This window comes from Hemitrygon akajei, unplaced genomic scaffold (assembly GCF_048418815.1).
Source record: "Hemitrygon akajei unplaced genomic scaffold, sHemAka1.3 Scf000045, whole genome shotgun sequence".
Classification (NCBI taxonomy): Eukaryota; Metazoa; Chordata; class Chondrichthyes; order Myliobatiformes; family Dasyatidae; genus Hemitrygon; species Hemitrygon akajei.
This window is the reverse complement of record NW_027331931.1, coordinates 6,494,524-6,516,375: the sequence shown is the minus strand read 5'-3', so window position 1 is coordinate 6,516,375 and position 21,852 is coordinate 6,494,524. Positions and strand designations below refer to the sequence as shown.

At 45.4% G+C, this 21,852-nt stretch overlaps 1 protein-coding gene across 2 annotated transcripts; it reads left to right on the top strand.

Annotated features, from left to right (window-relative positions):
- The first annotated feature begins 1,609 nt into the window (after positions 1–1,609).
- Positions 1,610–21,609, top strand: LOC140720638 (uncharacterized). Of its 2 annotated transcripts, none has more exons than XM_073035472.1 (4): positions 1,610–1,726; positions 6,628–6,800; positions 8,037–8,183; positions 17,420–21,609. In XM_073035472.1, exon 4 carries the CDS (start codon positions 17,825–17,827, stop codon positions 19,448–19,450), a length of 1,626 nt encoding a protein of 541 aa, XP_072891573.1. In that variant the 5' UTR covers positions 1,610–1,726; positions 6,628–6,800; positions 8,037–8,183; positions 17,420–17,824; the 3' UTR covers positions 19,451–21,609. The 2 variants fall into 2 exon arrangements, with proteins under 2 accessions (XP_072891573.1, XP_072891572.1); XM_073035471.1 differs by having other exon boundaries at positions 8,033–8,183.
- Positions 21,610–21,852: the final 243 nt, after the last annotated feature.

Here is a 21,852-nt window from a genome sequence, read left to right as displayed (position 1 = left end):
AAACAACCCTACCCCGCACAACTGCGGAGGAGCCGGTGTCACCAGTGTAGAGGCAGCCGCATCGGGAGCAGCGGACACAATGGGCGACCCCGGAAGATTCACAGGTGAAGTGTCGCCTTACCAGGAAGGGTGTTTGGACAACGGAGAGAGTTCGGCCGTTCGGCCCTTTCACTGTGACACCCCGAACTCCACATCGAATCCGTCCAAACGAATCTGGGCGAAATTTAATGACCAATAAATATAATTCCTCTCAGCGGTCAGCTGTCTGAATGATTCCCTGACTCTGAGAGGAAGGGGTATCTATGGTCCACACTGTCAGGGTGTTGAGTTTACCTTTACAAGCTTTACAATTCTACCGCCAGGACTTAAGAACTTTTTAAAGCTATTATTAATGCTTTTTGAGATGGTGATTTAGATGCATATCATATTTTTTACTGAGTTAAGTATTGTATGTAATTAGTTTTGCTACAACAAGTGTATGGGACATTGGAAAAAAGTTGAATTTCCCCATGGGGATGAATAAAGTATCTATCTATCTAGACGAGAGGTTTTCTGTTGACTAATACACTGTGTGTGTGTGTGTGTGTGTGTGTGTGTGTGTGTGTGTGTGTGTGTGTGTGTGTGTGTGTGTGTGTGTGGTGAACTAGATATACCTGTCTGACTGCTCCTGTGGCTCCTCCCACAGACCCTGCTGACTGCTCCTGTGGCTCCTCCCACAGACCCCTGTATAAAGGCGACTGTGGGCTGCTGCTCTCCCTCATTTTCCCCAGGATGTAGTGTTGTTTATTCTTCCAGTCAATAAAAGCCGATATCTCGTTTCCTAAGTCTCAGCGTGAGTTATTGATGGTGCATCAGTGTGGACCCCGCTGGCAATTCTGGTGTTGTGACCCGAATCGAGACAAACACTACGCTGCCCACTCCACCAACAACACGGCACAGCCGGACACCTAACAGGGGACTTTACATCTCACAACACTGGATTCAGTGATGAAACCCGTGATTAATGTTGTTGTCCCACCGAAAAATCCATTAAAGTGATTTTAAATACGAGCGCTCCCCCACAGGTGACGTCACACAGCTCCCCCCCCACTCGCCTGACGTCACACATGGGCTCCCCACACCGGGATCTGCCCTGACGGGCGCGGTGTCTTACGTCACCCACGTGCTGCTGTACTCGAGCTTTATCGGTTTAACGGCTGGGCTAATAATTAAGTGTTTATAAACATAGACTGATTTAACTGAAACCCGCACATTTCCTGTGTGGGTCTGAATTGTGTGTCCGGATGGGATGGGATGGGATGGGAATCGAAATTATAACGCTGAGAACTCTGTGATCTGGGGCTGGAGGGAAAGGGATCGGGGAAGATATGGAGGGAAAAACTAAATACGAGTCTGGTGTAAATATGGAAATAATATAGGGAAATAATGAAATAATTTGGGAAATGCGGCGGTGGGTCGGGCAATATGTGAAGGGGGAGGAACAGTCACCGAGTCACGTGATCCTGTTTTGCCGCGGATCGTCAGCATTTTCCGAGGCTCCGCCCAACGCCCGTGACGCAATAAGCAGATTGCGCATGCTCACATTCCCGGGAAAGGCTGTGTTTTTTCGTTCTTTGTGAAAGCAGGTCGGCGGTGAGATCGGGATCGGGAGGGGCTTCTCGCCCCCTTGGACGTGGAGCCGGAGACGGATTATTCTCTGCGGGGCAACACCAACAATTTCCCTTCGGTAAGTATTGAAGCCGGTCCCGAGCGGGGAGGTCTGACGTTGGGTAGTGAGTTAACTTTCCCGAACTCAAACAAGAGAAAATCTGCAGTTGCTGGAAATGCGAGCAACGCGCACAAAATGCTGGAGGAACTCAGCAGTCCGGGCAGCATCTAGGGGAAGAATACAGTCGACATTACCCGCCGAAACCCTTCGGCAAGACTGGAGAATACAAGGTGGGGGTGGGGAGGGAGAGAGAAACACAAGGTGATCGGTGAAACCTGAAGGGGGAGGGGATGAACTTTCCCGAACTGGCGGCCTCGCCTCGCTTCCTTCACAGAATCTGCCGGGGTCGGTCCGGGTTGTGAGACCTTCACACCGAACCGTCTGAGATGAGCCGCCGCTCAGCCCCTGTTGTTCTGGTCCTATTAGCAGGATGACGTAAACATGTTTCTAAATTGTTACTGACGGAAAATTGTACAATTTGTGTTCCGTGTGTTATCTGAATGTACTTGCCTGTGATGCTGCCACAAGTCAGTGTTTCTCTGTACCTGTACCTTCCGGTATTTGTGCACTTGGCAATAAATTCAACAGGACCTGAGAAATCTCAGTGAGATTTGATTAGTGATGATCATCTTGGCAGCTCGGTAGGTCGAATGTATGCGACAGTACACTGTTAAATGCAAAACCCTGAACAGTGTTAATGATCAGAGGGATCTTTGACTCCAAGTTCATCGCTCCCTGAAAGAGACTGCAGAGATTGATCGGGTGGTTAAGAAGGCAAATGGTATGGTTGTCTTTATTAGTTGAAGCATTGAGTTCAAAAGTCGGGAAGTTGTGATGCAGCTTTATAAAACTAGTTAGACCACATCTGGAGTGTTTCATACAGTTCTGGTCGCCCCCATTCTCGGAAGGATATCGGGGCTTTGGAGTGGGCGCAGAAAAGGTTTACCAGGATATTGCCTGGATTAGAGGGCCTGAGCTTTAACGGGAGGTTGGACAAAATTGTGTTGTTTTCTCCGGAGCTGTGCCGTCTGGGGTGAGACTGGATAGACGTTTATAAGATTACCCGAGGATTAGAAGCCATGTCTCAGAAAGGCAGCGTCCATTATCAAGGACCTCCAGCACCCAGGGCATGTGGTTTTCTCAATGTTACCAGCAGGTAAGGAGGTACAGAAGTCTGAAGGCTCACACTCAGTGATTCAGGAACAGTTTCTTCCACTCTGCCATCCGATTGCTAAATGGATATTGAACCCTTGAACACTACCTCACATTTAAAATATATAGTATTTCTGTTTGTTGCACGATTTTTAATGTATTCACAGAAACAAAGAAAACCTACAGCACAATACAAGCCCTTCGGCCCACAAAGTTGTGCCAACATGTCCCTACCTTAGGAATTACTATGGTTACCCATAGCCTTCTATTTTTCTAAGCTAGTATTTCTTTATTTTTCTCCAGTGTCTCCAGGTACCTATCCAAAAGACCATATTCTACCCTCCTCCACCACCGTTGCCGGTAGCCAATTCCACACACTCTGAGTAAAAAAACTTATCCGTAACATTTCCTCTGCAACTACTCCCCAGCACCTTAAACCTGTGCTGTCTTTTCATAACCATTTCAGACCTGGGAAAAAGTCTCTGACCATCCACACGATCAATGCCTCTCATCATCTTATACACCTCTATCAGGTCACCTCTCATCCTCCGTTGCTCCAAGTAGAAAAGGCCGAGTTCACTCAAACTATTCTAATAAGGCATGCTCCCCAATCCAGGCAACATCTGTGTAAATATCCTCTGCACCATTTCTGTGGTTTCCACATGCTTTGTGTAGTGAGGCAGCCAGAATTGTGCACATTGGGGTGTGACCAGCATCACATATAGCTGCAACATTACCTCTCGGCTCCTAAATTCAATCCTATGATTGATGAAGGTCAATGTATCATATGCCTTCTTAACCACAGAGTCAACCTGCGTAGCAACTTTGAGTGTCCTATGGACTGGGACCCCAGGATCCCTCTGATCCTCCACACTGCCAAGAGTCTTACCATTAATGTTATATTCTGCCATCATGTTTGACCTAACAAAATGAACCACTTCACACTTATCTTAGTTGAACTCCATCTGCCACTTTTCAGCCCATTTTTGCATCCTATCAATGTCCCACTGTAACCTCTGACACTATCCACAACTCCCCCAACCTTTGTGTCATCAGCAAACTTGCTAACCCATCCCTCCACTTCCTCATCCAGGTCATTTATCAAAATCACAAAGAGTAAGGGTCCCAGATATGCTGTAAATAATTTAGTTGTTTATTTTTATTATTTTACTTTGGGTTTTTTTCCTTCTATAATATGTATTGCATTGAACTGCTGCTGCATGGTTTTCAAATTTCATGACACACACCGGTGATAATAAACCTGATTCTGATTCTGAGTGGACAGACAATCTATTTTTCCTGGGGGTTGAAATGTCTAATATATTTATGGTGAGAGGAGATGTAAGCAGCAAGTTTGTTTCTTTACACAGAATGGTGGGTAGCTGGAAAACTCTGCCTGGGGTGGGAGACCCGACTGGTCACGTGATCCCGTTTGCCCCTCCCATTTAACAGCAGATGGGCGGCACCTGTGCATCTGTTTCCGAGGCCCTGCCCTCCGGATGATGTGACACTCACTTCGCACATGTTCACTGTCTCCGGCCGGGCGGTGTTTTCTTTTCCGCTCAGTGCTGAAGTGCATCATCTGTGGGATCGAGGGAAGGGTCCTCACCTCCTGGGTGGGGGAGCCAGGGGTCGGGATCACTGTCTGTGGGCTGAAGATATTGCGTTCCCATCGGTGAGTATTGAGACCGATCCCAAGCAGGGAGATCTGATGTTGGCCGTGAGCCCCGAACTGAGGACCAATTACTCATTTATTTTTTCGATTATCTGGTCTGGTCAAAAATGTGTAGACTTCACTTAATCTGCATTGAACGATCCAAACCTGGAGCCCAGGCTGTCTATTTCTGCAGAGTTGAAACGGGAGACCCACCAACAGGTCACGTGAGGCTGTTTACTGTCAATCTGCCCTACCCTTCACTTTGTGATGATAGATAGATAGATACTTTATTCATCCCCATGGGGAAATTCAACCTTTTTTTCCAATGTCCCATACACTTGTTGTAGCAAAAACTAATTACATACAATACTTGTATCATAAAAATATGATATGCATCTAAATCAAAAAGCATTAATAATAGCTTTAAAAAAAAAGTTCTTAAGTCCTGGCGGTTGAATTGTAAAGCCTAATGGCATTGGGGAGTATTGACTTCTTCATCCTGTCTGAGGAGCATTGCATCGATAGTAACCTGTTGCTGAAACTGCTTCTCTGTCTCTGGATGGTGCTATGTAGAGGATGTTCAGGGTTTTCCATAATTGACCGTAGCCTACTCAGCGCCCTTCGCTCAGCTACCGATGTTAAACTCTCCAGTACTTTGCCCACGACAGAGCCCGCCTTCCTTACCAGCTTATTAAGACATGAGGCGTCCCTGTTCTTAATGCTTCCTCCCCAACACGCCACCACAAAGAAGAGGGCGCTCTCCACAACTGACCTATAGAACATCTTCAGCATCTCACTGCAGACATTGAATGACGCCAAACTTCTAAGGAAGTACAGTCGACTCTGTGCCTTCCTGCACAAGGCATCTGTGTTGGCAGTCCAGTCTAGCTTCTCGTCTAACTGTACTCCCAGATACTTGTAGGTCTTAACCTGCTCCACACATTCTCCATTAATGATCACTGGCTCCATATGAGGCCTAGATCTCCTAAAGTCCACCACCATCTCCTTGGTCTTGGTGATATTGAGACGCAGGTAGTTTGAGTTGCACCATATCACAAAGTCCTGTATCAATTTCCTATACTCCTCCTCCTGTCCATTCCTGACACACCCCACTATGGCTGTGTCATCAGCGAACTTCTGCACATGGCAGGACTCCGAGTTATATTGGAAGTCTGATGTGTACAGGGTGAACAGGACCGGAGAGAGTATGGTTCCCTGCGGCGCTCCTGTGCTGCTGACCACTGTGTCAGACCTACAGTCTCCCAACCGCACATACTGAGGTCTATCTGTCAAGTAGTCCACTATCCAATCCACCATGTGAGAGTCTACTCCCATCTCCGTTAGTTTGTGCCTTAAGATCTTGGGCTGGATGGTGTTAAAGGCACTAGAGAAGTCAAGGAATGTAATCCTCACAGCACAACTGACCCCATCTAGGTGAGAGAGTGATTTGTGCAGCAAATACGTGATGCAAGATGACATGGTGTGTGCTTAGAGTCCCTGGCTGGGTCAGGATGCTTCCTCTATGTTGTGTTGGGGGATCTGACATTGGTCACTGAGTCTCGTTAACTTCCCCCAACTCGCCTCGTTTCCTGAGGCTGGTCACATTTGCAGTTGAGCTTTCTGGCTGTTGTGTCTTCTCCCAGACTGGGGTGGGTGAGAAAGGAGAACGTCCCAGGTTGTGGGGATCTTTGATTTCACTGCCTGCTTTACCGAGGGACTGGGAAGTCTAGGGGGGAGAGTGATGTGCACGTGGCCGAGTGGTTAAGCCATCTGAAGGTCATGAGTTTGAGCCTCGGGCCAGGCAGTGCGTTGTATCCTTGAGCATGGCACTTAACCACACATTGCTCCTGCACGTTTATAGCCCAGATGGATCAAATCACCTAATCCTGTTCCTGTGTCTTATGCATTACCATGACAGAATGATGGCTCCTTCTTATCCCATATTGTTTTGTGATGTGTGAGGGACAATAAAAGATTGTTCACTGAGATTATTATATTTGGCTTCAACGTTTAAATTTCAGTGAGTTTTGTTCTTAGTAACATTAAGCAGAAATGTTTGCTTCTCCTTTTCATTGTTAATGTGCTTCATTATCTCTCTGGTTAATGTTAGACCTGCGGTGAGAGGTTTATTGGAAGAAAAACCCCAACTAGAAGCCAACCATGGCTGAAGATGTGGGAATAGCAACAAGTGAACCAGCCCGAGGACTGAGAGCATCAACTGGAGAGAACAACTCTGAATCAGCTGACTTGGAGTTCCCAGTGAGTCCGTGAGGAGGAAGTTTGGTGAGTCTCACTTACTCAAACACTGGTCCTTTATACATTACATACCTGTACAATAGAAGGTGGGAAATAGTTGGTGAGACTGAATGTACCCAGAAGAACCATTTATGCCTCTGTCAGACACAGTTGCAATCACACCAGGTCTGGTAATGTGCTTCCAGCAGCCCAGCCCTTTAAAATCACTCGCATTTTGTGGAAGTCAAAGCTGGATAAAGCGGTGGAAATCGGGCAGAATCTCAAGTTGCTGGAGATCTGCACTAAAAACTGAAAATGAAGTCATCCTGACAAAATGTAATTGACCTGAATTGTAAAGATTGTTCCTCTCCCCACAGCTGTTCCTTACATACTGAGCAGTTTGGTAATACCAATTTCTTTTTATTACATTCACTCTGGATTGGTTTATGTTTCCTGAAATGTACCGTTTTTAATGTGGAAGTGGAAATGGCTCACTCTGTGATAGTTGAACAATAAAGTAACCACAACTTTTCCCTGCAAATTACCCTGGTACCAATTAGCTTGTTATTCCTAGAAATGTGTTCAGTACAGTTGTTGCGAACAAGGTTTACAAGAATAATCTCAGGAATGTTCGGCGTTATGTTTGAGGAACATTTGATGGTTCTGGACCTGTGCTCAATGGAGTTCAGGGGGACAGTGGGGGTGGTGGGGGATGTTTGGTTAAGTAAACCTACCAAATGCTGAAAAGCCTGGATACAGTGGACATGGAGAGGATGTTTCCATTAGACTGTGATCTGATGGCACAGTATTGGAATAAAGAAGCTTCCGTTTAAAACTGAGAGGAGAAATAAAATTTGGCCAAATGATGTCTGATCTGTGGAATTTGTTGCCACAGAGGTTGGTTGAGGCTGCCATTTGGGTATATTTATGACAGAGATTAATATATTCATGATTGCTGAGTAGCTTCAGGGTTACAGGAGGAAGGCAGGAATATGGTGTTGGAATAAACATCAGCCATGGTTGAGTGGTGGGCAGACCAGATGGATCGAATCACCTAATTCTGTTCCTGTGTCTTATGTCTTACCATGACTGAATGATGGCTCCTTCTTATCCCATATCATTCTGTGACATGTGAGGGACAATAAAAGATTGTTCACTGAGATCATTAAATCTGCCTTCAGTGTTTAAATTTCAGTGAGTTTTGTTCTTAGTAACATTAAGCAGAAATGTTTAGTTCTCCTTTTCATTATTAATGTGCTTCATTGTCTCTCTGGTTAAAGTTAGACCTGTGGTGAGAGGTTTATTGGAAGAAAGATCACGACTGAAGACGAGGGAACAGCAACAAGTGAAGCAGCCCGAGGATTGAGAACATCAACTGGAGAGAACACATCTGACTCGGAGATTCCAGTGATTCAGTCAGGAGAAAGTTTGGTGAGTCTCATTTACTCAAACACTGGTCCTTTAGACATTACGTACCTGTACAAAGGAAAGTAGGAAATATTTGGGAGTGAGACAGAATGTGCCCAGAAGAACCTGTTATGCCAGTATCAGTCTGACCCAGTTGTGAAGAAGCCCCCCCTTATATTCCCTTTAAACTTTTCGCCCTTCACCCTTAATCCATGTCCTCTGTTTTTTTTTTCTCCCCTAGCCTCAGTGGATAAAGCCTGCTTGCATTCACTCTATCTGTACCCATCATAATTTTATATACCTCTATCAAGTCTCCCCTCATTCTTCTACACTCCTAGGAATGAAGTCCTAAACTATTCAACCTTTCTCTGTAACTCAGTTTCTCAAGTCCCGGCAACATCCTCATTATCCTTCTCTGCACTCTTTCAGCCTTATTAATATCCTTCCTGTAATTCGGTGACCACAGCTGCACACGATACTCCAAATTCGGCTTCACCAATGCCTTATACAACCTCACCATAACATTCCAATTCTTATACTCAATACTTTGATTTACAAAGGTCAATGTATCAAAAGCTCTCTTTACTACCCTATCTACCCGTGATGCCACTTTTGGGGAATTTTGTATCAGTATTCCTAGATCCCTCTGTTCTACTGCACTCCTCAGTGCCCCACCATCTACCTTATATGTTCTACATTGGTTTTTCCTTCCAAAGTGCAACACCTCACACTTGTCTGTATTAAACTCCATCTGCCATTTTTCAGCCCATTTTTCTAGCTGGTCCAGATCCCTTTGCAAGCTTTGAAAACCTTCCTCACTGACCACTACACCTCCAGTCTTTGTATCATCAGCAAATTTGCTGATCCAATTTACCAAATTATCATCCAGATCATTGATAAAGATGACAAATAACAATGGACCCAGCATTGATCCCTGTGGCACACCACTAGTCAGAGGCCTCCACTCAGAGAAACAATCCTCCACTACCAATCTCTGGCTTCTCCCATTGAGCCAATGTCTAATCCAATTTACTACCTAATCTCCCATGCGGGACCTTGCCAAAAGCCTTACTGAAGTCCATGTAGACAACATCCGCTGCCTTGCCTTCATCCACTTTCCTTGTAACCTCCTCAAAACACTCTAATAGATTTGTTAAACTTGACCTACCACACACAAAGCCATGATGACTCTCCCTAATGTCCCTGTCTATCTAAATAATTGTCGATCCTGTCTCTCAGTACTCCTTCCAATATTTTACCCACTACCAACATCAAACTTACCAGCCTATAATTTCGAGAATTACTTTTAGAGCCTTTTTTAAGCAATGGAACAACATGAGCTATCCTCCAATCCTCTGGCACCTCACCCGTAGATAATGACATTTAAATATATCTGCCAGGGCCCCTGCAATTTCAACACTCGTCTCCTTCATGGTCCGAGGGAATACCCTGTCAGGTCCTGGAGATTTATCTACTCGCCTCAAGGTAGCAAGGCCCTCCTCCTCTTCTCTCTGTATAGGTTCCATGACCTAAATACTTGTTTGCCTTATTTCCATTGACTCCATGCCAGTTTCCTTAGTAAATTCAGACACAAAAAAACCATTTAACATCTCCCCAATTTCTTTTGGTTCCATACATAGCCCACCACTCTGATCTTCAAGATGACCAATTTTATCCCTTAACTATCCTTTTGCTATTACTATACCTGTGGAAGCTCTTACTATCCTTCACCTTGACTGCCAACGCTACCTCATGTCTTCTTTCAGCCCTCCTGATTTCTCCCTTAAGTATTTGTTTGCACTTTTTATACTCCTCAAGTACCTTCTTTGCTCCCTGTTTCTTATACATGTCATACATCTCTGTCTTCTTTATCAGAGTTACAATATCCATCGAGAACCAAGGTTCCTTATTCTTATTCACTTTGCCTTTAATCCTGAGACTTTGTTCCCAGGGTGGCCTCATGGGCCGTCCAGAAATGATTTCAGCTGGTGACAGCCCTGTTTTCCCCTGTGGGGTAACCCTCATGTGGAATCAGGCTAATGGTCGGACCTTCAACCAAGTGAGTCCAGTCTCCGCTGTTAATCTGGCCAATTTACTCTTCAGAATGCCATTGGCTCTTTCCACTATACCGGCGGTCCATGGGTGGTATACACAGTGGAATTGTTGCTTGATAGCTAGTTTGTTACATACCCCTTCGTTTGCTTTCACCATAAAGTGTGGGCCATTGTCAGAGCTCAGCATCTCTGGCAGGCCGTACCTGGGAATTATTTCCCGTAATAATACATTCACAACAGTCACAGCAGTATTGATGGCAGATGGAATAGCTTCAATCCATCTACTAAACACATCTATAATAACCTAAGCAACATCTGTAGCAATGTGCTCTGGGAAATTCAATAAAATCAAATTGTAGACACGAAAAAGATCCACCTGTCTAGGGAGTCGTACCTGGTGTGCAGGGTACAGGTTACCAACCATTCCCTCCTTTCCCAGGTGTGTAAAATCATGTTTCTTATTGACTGATATTGGTAAAAACTATGTAGGAACACAAACCTGTCCTGCTGGGTGATCCGAAAACTTAGGCCAGGGACTTTCTGGCACCTCATATGGGACTACAGTTTGCACTCCTCCACAGAGGTGTTTCCCTGAAAAGAAATAACTTGAGGTAGCTGTAGAGTGGTGTGTAAGTTCATTACAAAGGTGGCATTACTAATGGGGTGGCCAGAGGAAGTCAGGAATCCCCTTGTTCCTAGAGAGCCCTGTAATCATGTACAATTCCAAATGCATAATGGGAGTCTGTGTAAATGTTCCCACTTTAGTCTGTTGCTTGGATACATGCACGAGTCAGAGCAAACAGCTCAGCCTTCTGGGCGGAGACAGCTGCTTCAAAAGATGCCTGCTCAATTACTTCACTGTCCGTCACTATCACATAGCCAGAATATCATTTTCCTGCTGGATCCACAAAAGAGCTTCCATCCTCATAAAACGTTGCCTCAGGCTAGAGGGGGTATTACAGAATGGATGGGAGAGTCTGTCCTTCTTTCACAGTGATCCGGATGGGCTAGAGGGGGTATTGCAGAATGGATGGGAGAGTCTGTCCTTCTTTCACAGTGATCCGGACAGGCTAGAGGGGGTATTGCAGAATGGATGGGAGAGTCTGTCCTTCTTTCACAGTGATCCGGACAGGCTAGAGGGGGTATTACAGAATGGATGGGAGAGTCTGTCCTTCTTTCACAGTGATCCGGATGGGCTAGAGGGGGTATTGCAGAATGGATGGGAGAGTCTGTCCTTCTTTCACTGTGATCCAGATGGGCTAGAGGGAGTATTGCAGAATGGATGGGAGAGTCTGTCCTTCTTTCACAGTGATCCGGATGGGCTAGAGGGGGTATTGCAGAATGGATGGGAGAGTCTGTCCTCCTTTCACTGTGATCCGGACGGGCTAGAGGGGGTATTACAGAATGGATGGGAGAGTCTGTCCTTCTTTCACAGTGATCCGGATGGGCTAGAGGGGTTATTGCAGAATGGATGGGAGAGTCTGTCCTTCTTTCACAGTGATCCGGACAGGCTAGAGGGGGTATTACAGAATGGATGGGAGAGTCTGTCCTTCTTTCACAGTGATCCGGATGGGCTAGAGGGGTTATTGCAGAATGGATGGGAGAGTCTGTCCTTCTTTCACTGTGATCCAGACGGGCTAGAGGGGGTATTGCGGAATGGATGGGAGAGTCTGTCCTTCTTTCACTGTGATCCGGACAGGAGGGCTGACTTCATGAACTGAAATTGCCCAGAGATGGTGTACAACGTCTTGGGTTCGGTCACTATTAAAAGAATGTCTTACCAGATGTCCTGTCTTCACCTCAGACTCCTTCCAGTATCGGAGTTGGCCCGCGGCCAAGTCTTGCCAGTTTCCCTTGGTGCTGGAGGCCTGTTTTGTCAGGTTGTGGGCAAGGAGCCCTAGGCTCTTTGGCTTGAACCCAGGGCAAACCCTAACGGTGGTATGGGGAACCACCAGTCCTGTCTGTCATCAAAAGAAATCTGGAACTTCGACCAGAAATGCAATGTCGTCTCTTCCTTTAACCTCTCCAATCACCGTGACTGGGAATTTCTGTCCCTCGAGGGGTGCATAATATTGGCTTTCCTCAGTTGAGCACCATGTAGGGCCATAGCACAGAGTCACATGGGAGCTGGCCACTGGCAGACGGGATTCAAATGCAGTAGAGTCCAGAAAAAGTGCCCACCACTGGGTGATCAGAGGAAGCTATCAGTTGTTCGCAGTTCCAGCGTGCTATCCTTGTCCCTGCATAGAATCTCGACTTCCAACGGACAGAGCAAGTCTCTCGCTATGAGATTACTCCCCTGTCTGGTGGTGACTGTAAATGAAACCTCACACTGGTTCCCCTAGAATTCCACCTGCAGTGGCTGGGTACGTGAATACGTACGTTCCGTGCCTCTGAACCCTGACAGAGTGATTGTAGCGTCTGATAGCTGGAATCCCTTTTCCGATACTATTTCCTGATCGAGAGTGGTTGTGGTTGCCCCATATCAATCATAAACGGAATTGAAACTCCAGCAACTGTCAATATTACACTGGGCTCTTCCTGAGGGATGGTACTCACGGTAGGAAGCATCCTTGCTTGTCAATTTCTAAACGGGTTGTTGTCCCCACCTGTCCCTTGGTAGGTTTTTGTTCCCATTTCTGATCCACAGATATAGCCCATTCACATCCTTCTTCCTGCTGAACATGTTCACTTTAAATATTAGTTCCTTTTGGGGTTGATCAGGAATCGAAAATCAGGTCCCAGTAATATGTCAAAGCTCGTCACATTCGATTTCGGTCATTGTCAGGCCAATCCATATTATCTGTTTTAATCATGTTGGCTTAGTTGGTAAGTTTTGGAGCAGTAGGGCATTAAACTGGGGGGACAGGCTTGGTCTCCTGTGAAAGTGCCATAGAAGGCCACAAATCACTCCCAATAGTCTGGTCCCGATTCCCCAGGGTTGGGTTTGCATTCAAGTACTTTAGTGATGTTTACAGGTTGCTGGAGAGCCCTTTCCAAGGCTTGAATGATCTGGTCTGTCTGTTCATTCTCATTATGGTTTCCCGCCTGTAACTCCTGATAGGTTTGGTCTCTCAAATCTGCCTTCCATTTCCGCCCCTCATCAGCTGAGAGAATCATGCAGCAGAGACGGAATAAATCTTGCAGGGTCATGTTAAACGTTTGTGTAGTACTGTGGACACACTGAGCAAACTGTGCTGCTTTTTCTTTTCTATCTGGGGTCTGATTCATGATCATTATCATTTCCTGAGGCTTCCAGGGTGCATACACAGGAATCACTGAGCGCTGTCCCTCCTCCTGCTCGTGGATTGGGCAGCATTTGGGTGGGCAGTTGTCTTTGTGGAGTCACTAACTCTGGGGATTTATTGGATTCTTCCCTCCCTGTCTCGGAATAATCCTGGGTATTCCCTTTCTGGATCTCAGGATATAGTGACATCCCTTCCCTATGCCGCTGTTTTACCTGAGTGGCCACCGTATCTGGGTACTGGGAGGATTGGGGTTCGGGAGCACTGGGTGAACTTGGCCCCTGGTAAGGTAGGAGAGGTACGGTGAGTGCCCACTCCTCATCACGGTCACTGTCCTCAAACAGGGTCGGTATGACAGACATGGGTTTGGGATCCCTTGTGTCCCTATCAGTTCGAACTTCAGACTGATATTCCTGCCCTTCTCTCCTATCTGGGCCGGCCTTGGTTTGCTTACGTTGTTTTTCCTGCTCTCGTTTTTTAGTGCCCATCCACCCATTCACGCTCCGCTTTTAGTGGCTCCCAACCTTTGGCGTTCCTTCTGCAGTACAGACCTCTATCCCTTTGTCACATGTATTATTCCTCCAACTTGCTGATAATATACTGTTCCACTTTACATCTTCATTTAGCCCATCTGCTCAGCACTCCCTATATTGGGATCGTGTTTGTGACTCCAAATGTTGAAGTTGAATAAAACTCGGGAGACCAGCTTCTTATCGTCACCACAGTTCATTTTCCTGTAGGAGTTTGAGACCCATTTGTCAAAGGAAAGGCACGTAAGCACTGCCACCATCTGACAAGTGGACTGATTTAGTCAGGTTACAGCCATATATTTATACATAGTAAGCCCCATACATTCCTATTGCAAGATGTTATTTGAACTGGTACGCGCACTAAGTCTGTTGGCTCCAAACTTAATTAAATAAGAGAGTTTGCTGACTGAAGGTTTTAATTACAGATGGATATACTATCCAGTCCTTATCAGTTATTCCCTTTGCAAGGCCCTGACTTAATTACAAACAGATGTTTATTCCTGTCCTTATCAGAGAGTCCTCCACCCTTTACTCAAAAGAGGGTACAATGTATAATGTTATCAACTAATGAGGGTACAGTGTATATTATCATCGCTCAGTATGTCACTCTGCAAGCCACAGAGAACTGATAATGAGCCTGTCTTAGCTAACCACTGAAGACAGTGTTTACTTTGGTTCAAATATTCCTATTCAGTCCCAATTATTCTTTTAGCCAGAGGTTACATAGGTTCAAAATGATTTTATTTAATATATCCTTAATTCATCAGGAGGGTTCGGGGGAAATGTTTTTGTCTAATCTAGAAACTGGTGTCACCTGTGTGTATTGTGGCGATGCAAAAGTTGCTGTAGAACTTACAAGTGGGAAGAAGTGGAGTGATATTTGGAAATCTGACTTTTTAAAGCGTAATTTAGCAAGTAAACCATATATGCACAATGTGCAAAAGCTCTGGTAAGAAAGTCCTTCATTACCTGTTACAGTCCTGCTACATAGTTTGTGTGAGAAAGCAGATGAACTCGATCAAACCCAGAGGAGATCATAGCTCTTATCAACAGTGATTTCCTAGCTCTTAAAATGAATACCTCACTATATAAAAATCACTGTGCACATGTTGTCACTGGGTAAAATTAAGCACAGTACATGATTTATGTGCACACTGGTCATTAGAAATTAGAGGGGGTATTGGAGGGAAGGTGCAGAGACTTCCAGTGTCCCTGATGCCCTCACCTACAAGATGTGCATCCAGCTGCAGCTTGTAGCCCTGCACTTGAAGGAGCTCGGACTTGAAATTGTTGAATTCTGGATCAGCTGGGAGTCAGAGGGGGTGATAGATGTGACATGAAGAGAGGTGAGTTACACCCAAGGTGCAGGACGCAGGAAACTGGGTGACAGGCAGGTGAATGAGGTTAAACAGCCATCGAAGAGTACTCTTGCGGACATCCCACACAACAGCAGGTGGACCACTTTAGAAACTGTTGGGGGGATTACCTGGCAGTGGAAAGTCAAATAAGTGTTAGGGGATTCATTAGTTATGGGAATGGAACAAGGAGGGGACTAATATCCTGGTATTAAGGCTTGCTGGAGCTAGTGTGGTGAGAGGGTGAAGTGGTTAAAATAAGTTGTAGGGGGAATGGGAGCCAGAGTGACTGAACAGATAGTGGAGAGGGTAAATTGAGTCAAATTGAATTGACTTTATTACATACATACTTCATACACATGAGGAGTAAAAGTCTTTACGTTACTCTCCATCTAAATGTGCAATGTGTAATTTATAGTAATTTATAATATATTGTTTATACATAGAACAGTCAATATAACATCAACATGCAATTATATCAGCATGAATTAATCAGTCTGATGACCTGGTAGAAGATGATGTCCTGGAGCCTGTTGGTCCTTTTGCTGTGGTACCGTTTCCTGGATGGTGGCAGTAGGGACAGTTTGTGGTTGTGGTGAATTGGGTCCCCAATATCCTTTGGGCCCTCTTTACACATCTGTCTCTGTACATCTCCTGAATAGTGAGAAGTTCACATCTACAGATGCACTGGGCAGTCTGCACCACTCTCTGCAGGGTCCTGCGATTGAGGGAAGTACAGTTCCCATACCAGGCAGTGCTGCACCCAGTCAGCATGCTCTCTATTGTCTTGCTGTAGAAAGTTCTTAGGATTTGGGGCCCACAACAAGCAACTTCAACCATCTGAGCTGAAAGAGGTGCTGCTGTGCTCTTTTCACAACACAGCCGGTATGTACGGAGCATTTGAGATCCTTGGTGATGTTTATGCTGAGGATCTTAAAGCTGTTCACCCTCTCAACCCCAGATCCATTGATGCCAATAGGGGTTCGCCTGTCTCCATTCCTCCTGTAGTACACAATCAGCTCCTTTGTTTTTGTGACAATGAGGGAGAGTTTGTTTTCTTGACACCAGTCAGATGTTGTTCAGACCTCAGATATCGATCACTCCTACCTTTTCCTTTCCAAACAAGTTTGGCCAGCTTCTCTGTCACAGAAACATGGAGGAGTTCAGTATGGAAACAGGCTATTTGGCCCATCTAGTCAATGCTAAAAAAAACATTTAAGGTATCTATTGCAACTACCTGACTGGGACCATCGCCCTCCATACCCCTACCATCCAGGCTCCCATCCAAACTTCTTTCAAATGGTGAAACTGAGCCCACATGAACCCCTTGTGCTGATATCTCATTCCACACTCTCACGACCATTTCAGTAAAGAGCTTTTCCACATGTTCCCGTTAAATTTTCACCTTCCCCGCTTACCCATGACCTCGGTTTTATCCCACACAACCTCAATGGAAAAAGCTGCTTGCCTTTACGCTATCTGTACCCTCATAATTCTCTATACTTCCAACAAATCCTCATGCAATGTTTAATTACCTTGTCTATGTTTAGTGCATTTTTTAGGTGTATAAGATGATGAGGGGCATTGATCATGTGGATAGCCAGAGGTTTTATTTGCAGGACTGAAATGTCTAACACGAGAGGACATAGTTTTAAGGTGCTTGGAAATAGATACCGAGGGGATGCCAGGGGTAAGTTTTTTACCCAGAGAGTGGTGGGTGCATGCACTACACTGCCAGCTATTTGTGTGAGAGTGTTTCAGTTACTGTGTGGTCATGAACCCATGCAGCTCAGTGGGAACAGGGAATAATATCAATGGAGAGAGTCAAACTGAGCCAGGTCACAGGTTGGAGATGGCAGAAATGCCCCATTCTTATAGAGACAGGAAGAGCATCAGAGAGTTTGATGGTCATTCCAGATACCAGCACTGTGCCCAGTTAGAAGGTGATTTCTCTCTCCAACTTGGGTTGAACTTCACTGTAACAGTGTGATGCCAGATCACACCTTGACAACTTATGTGAACTCATCTGAAATGTTGTCCTGCACCCATTGACAGATATTGTAAATCTTTTTACAGGTCAAAAATGACAAGGAATTTGTGTACAGGAATCTGGAGCTCAACACACCAGTTTTGCTGTCTCTGTCCAGATATTTAAGAAGTGGAGCAAGGGATTCACTCGATCATCCTTCCTGTTCAGACTGTGGGGAAGGATTCACTGAATCATCTGACCGACTGGCGCACCCGTCATTTTGCACAGGGTGGAACGATTCATCTGCTCAGACAGTGGAAATGGAATCACTCGGTCTTCTCAACTGAAGGTACATCAGCAAGTTCACACTGGGAAAGGCCATTCACCTGTTTTGTGGGTGAGAAGGGATTCAGTCAGTCTTCCCACTTGTGGACACGCAAGTCAGTTCATAGTGGGCAGAGGCTGGTCATCTGTTGAATTTTGGGGAAGCATTCACTAGGTCATCTGACCTAATGGCTCACCAGCGAGTTCACACCGGTGAGAGGCCGTTCACCTGCTCGGACTGTGGGAAAGGATTCACTTGCTCATCTAAACTGAAATTACATCAGCGTGTTCACACTGGGGAGAAGCCGTTCACCTGCTCAGACTGTGGGAAGGGATTCAGCTGGTCATCTCACCTGAAGGTACATCAGCGATTTCACACTGGAGAGAGGCCATTCACCTGCTCAGACTGTGGGAAGGGATTCACTATGTCATCTAATCTGAAGATACATCAGAGAGTTCATACTGGAGAGAGGCCGTTCACCTGCTCAGACTGTGGGAGGGGATTTACTTGCTCATCCCAACTAAAGGCACACCAGCGAGTTCACACTGGGGAGCGGCCATTCACCTGCTCGGACTGTGGGAAAGGATTCACTTGCTCATCCGAACTGAAGGTCCATCAGCGAGTTCACACTAGAGAAAGGCCATTCATCTGCTCAGACTGTGGGAAGGGATTCACTCAGTCAGCAAAGCTAAAGATTCACCAGCGAGTTCACACTGGGGAGAGGCCATTCATTTGCTCGGACTGTGGGAAGGAATTCACTTGCTCATCCGAACTGAAGGTTCATCAGCGAGTTCACACCGGGGAGTGGCCGTTCACCTGTTCATACTGTGGGAAGGGATTCAACTGGTCTTCTGAATTGAAAGCACATCAGAGATTTCACACTGGAGAGAGGCCATTTACCTGCTCAGACTGTGGGAAGGGATTCACTATGTCATCTAATCTGAAGATACATCAGAGAGTTCATACTGGTGAAAGGCCATTCATTTGCTCAGTCTGTGGGAGGGGATTTACTTGCTCATCCAACCTAATGGCTCACCAGCGAGTTCACACTGTGGAGCGGCCGTTCACCTGCTTAGACTGTGGGAAGGGATTCACTCGCTCATCCGAACTGAAGTTACATCAGCGAGTTCACACTGGGGAGCGGCCGTTTGCCTGCTCAGACTGTGGGAAGGGATTCACACTGTCATCCCAGCTACTGAGTCACCAGTCAGTTCATACTGGGGAGTGGCCATTCACCTGCTCGGACTGTGGGAAGGGATTCACTCAGTCAGTTCAACTGAAGGTACATCAGCGAGTTCACACCGGGGAGAGGCCATTCACCTGCTCTGTCTGTGGGAAGGGATTCAATTGGTCATCTCACCTGCAGAGACACCAGTCAGCCCACACAGGGAAATGGCCATTCACCTGCTCAGTCTGTGGGAAGGGATTCACTTGGTCATCTAAACTGAGTAGACATCAGCAAATTCACACTGGAGAGAGGCCATTCACTTGCTCTGTCTGTGGGAAGGGATTCACTGAGTCATCCGAACTGAAGGTACATCAGCGAGTTCACACTGGGGAGAGGCCGTTCACCTGCTCAGTGTGTGGGAAGGGATTCATTCGGTCATCTACACTGAAAGTACATCAGCGAAATCACACTGGGGAGAGGCCGTTCACCTGCTCAGACTGTGGGAAGGGATTCACTCGGTCATCCACCCTACAAACACACCGTTCAGTTCACACTAGGGAGAGGCGAATCACCTGTTCAGACTGTGGGAAGGGATTCACTTCGTCATCTCAACTGGAGAGACACCAGCAAGTTCACACTGGATAGAGGATGATCTCCTGCTCAGAGTTTTGCATAAGATTCTCTCAACCAAATCAACTGAATGTGCATCATTGAGTTCACACTGGGGAGAGGCTGTTCACCTGCTCAGACTGTGGGAAGCGATTCACTCAGTCATCTAACCTTATGCAACTCTCACTTCGGCTAGCAGCTGAACTTTTGGAGTGATAGCTCCCCAGCCCAGCTAACTTAAGAAATCTCATTTGGGTGGATGCTTCATGATGTGTCCCGTTCCAAATCAGTACACTGAAATAACAAACTGTACACAATATGTGATTAAACAATTGAGATTTATAATTCTTACTTTGACTATAGGGTTAGTAAAGAAAACAAAAAGAAAGAAAAAGGGCCCACTCTCTCCATTCACGTCTTCTCATCTCTCCCCAGCAAATGGTGGTGAAATTCTCTCTTCCAGACTCACAGGAAAGAACAACATTTCTGCCATTGGATAGCCCCACATTCCCAAACCCTGTTATCTCTAGTCATAACCTAAATATTGCTGCTACAGAGAAACAATTACCTCAGCAGTGAAACATTGCATAGAGGCCATTACGTTAGCAGTGAAATCTTACAGCATGTTATGCTTGTGACTCACCGCCGGGTTCACACTGGGGAGAAAGTTTCAATAAGCTGCATGCTGGATATTTCTCCATCACCATTGCTGAATTCTACTTCAAGACTGACTGTTGGTGCTGAACTCTGCAATTATTGCTGCTGCTCACCACACCCAGTTCTGCACCCTGGTCACTGGGCATGGGAGGAGTTTCTTCTGCTGCATATTTACCCTTAATGGGACTGGAGTTTAATATTCTGGGTCTGAGACAAATAAATCAGTTCTATTTTAAACTCTGTCTTTGGAACTCTGTGAGTTTACAACACAACTAGTGTACTCAGGCCGGCTGGACCCTGCCAGTGATTCTGTTCCTTGACAGTCCTTTTAAATCCTCCCCTGTTGTTCATCACCTGCTGTCCAAACAGTCACCATGCTGTGGGTGAAGAGGTTTCCCTTAATTTTTCTACTGACTGAAGAAGTCGCAGGGATTGCAGTTCTGTCCAAGATGTTCTTCACCCCTCAAATCTCTGGGCTGACGAAGAATGACATTGGGTGTTAACCTCCTTAATCAGGGCTCATTTCCATATTTTGGGCCATTTTCCCTGCTTCTAAAGGGTTGTTAGAAAACACCACTGTCCTCTAAAGACTGAAAGCAGAATGGGAAACCATCCGTTGGATGTTCAACGAAGCAGGGTCAGAAACCAGAGGCAGGTCCGCACAGAGCAGAGTTTGGGGCTCTGGACAATGGTCGGGATAAGAATGTATGATGAGGAGAAGGGAATCAGCAGCGGGGCGTGGCAACGAATGACAGAATAGCAAGATTTGGAAGCTCATTTGACGGAAAATAATTCAGTTGTCTGACTGCCTACACAGACAATGCCTGTTGTGAGATTCCCCATTTGTTGAGGCACGTGTGTGTTGAGAATGGTGATATCTATTGAAGCAGTTGTTCCTGCTTGTTTATCCTGTAATATTATATCCGGATAGTTATTTTAGATTAACCTGTCTGTTATAATGTATTGATTATAATATAACTTGTGAGATTCTGTCCCTAACTGGATATGGCTTCAATTTATGGTGCCTTAATGAGGTGATGGAGGTCATTCATGAGTATGTGTTTTAAAGCAAGATTTTGGTAAATGATATTTGCCACTTGATTGTACCTGCATAAGTAATCAGATTGAGTTAAACTGCTGCAGGATCCTGGAATGTGTTGGATTGTGTCTGGTTTCTCTTGGCATTTTCTGCATTTATTGCCTTGTTTGTTTGTATTGTATGTATTTGTGAGTTTTTTTGTTAACCAGCTTGTCCTGTATTTCTGCAAGGAATCCCTCTGTTTCTGGGAAGAGGTGTCCAACTCTCAGTCAGGTGCTCGATGCTTCCTTGTCACCATCTAGTCTGCTCAGATCGTTGGGATGTCTCCCATGGAGGGTCATACTCATTCCACTGGTTAATGTTTTCTTCCATATTGATTATTCATTTTTCTGAGTTGGCCTCTCATTTAAGTTTTCTGGTCTTCTTAGCACAATTGCATATACACACTTGGAGTGCTGAATCCTGTTTACTTTTGAAGAAAATATATACTTAAAAGTTTTATCTGACTGTTGTGTGATTTTTTTCTCATTCGTGTTATTCCTCTTCCTCCTGTCTAAGGTGCTGTTTGAGTGTAAGTAATGTTTTCTGAAGTTTTCTAAAGTTCTTATTTATCTTTGTAAATTTTACTGATTGAAGTGGGACGAAGATTTTTTATTTTTAAAAAGTCAATGTCTGTATTGATGAAAGTATTGCCTTTGTTGTATTTGTTAATTATTGAGCTCTGTTTGGCAGGTTTTCTTAA

Coding starts and splice junctions, on each gene's coding strand:
- LOC140720638 (XM_073035472.1), top strand. CDS start 17,825: ATGGCTCACCAGCGAGTTCACACCGGTGAGAGGCCGTTCACCTGCTCG.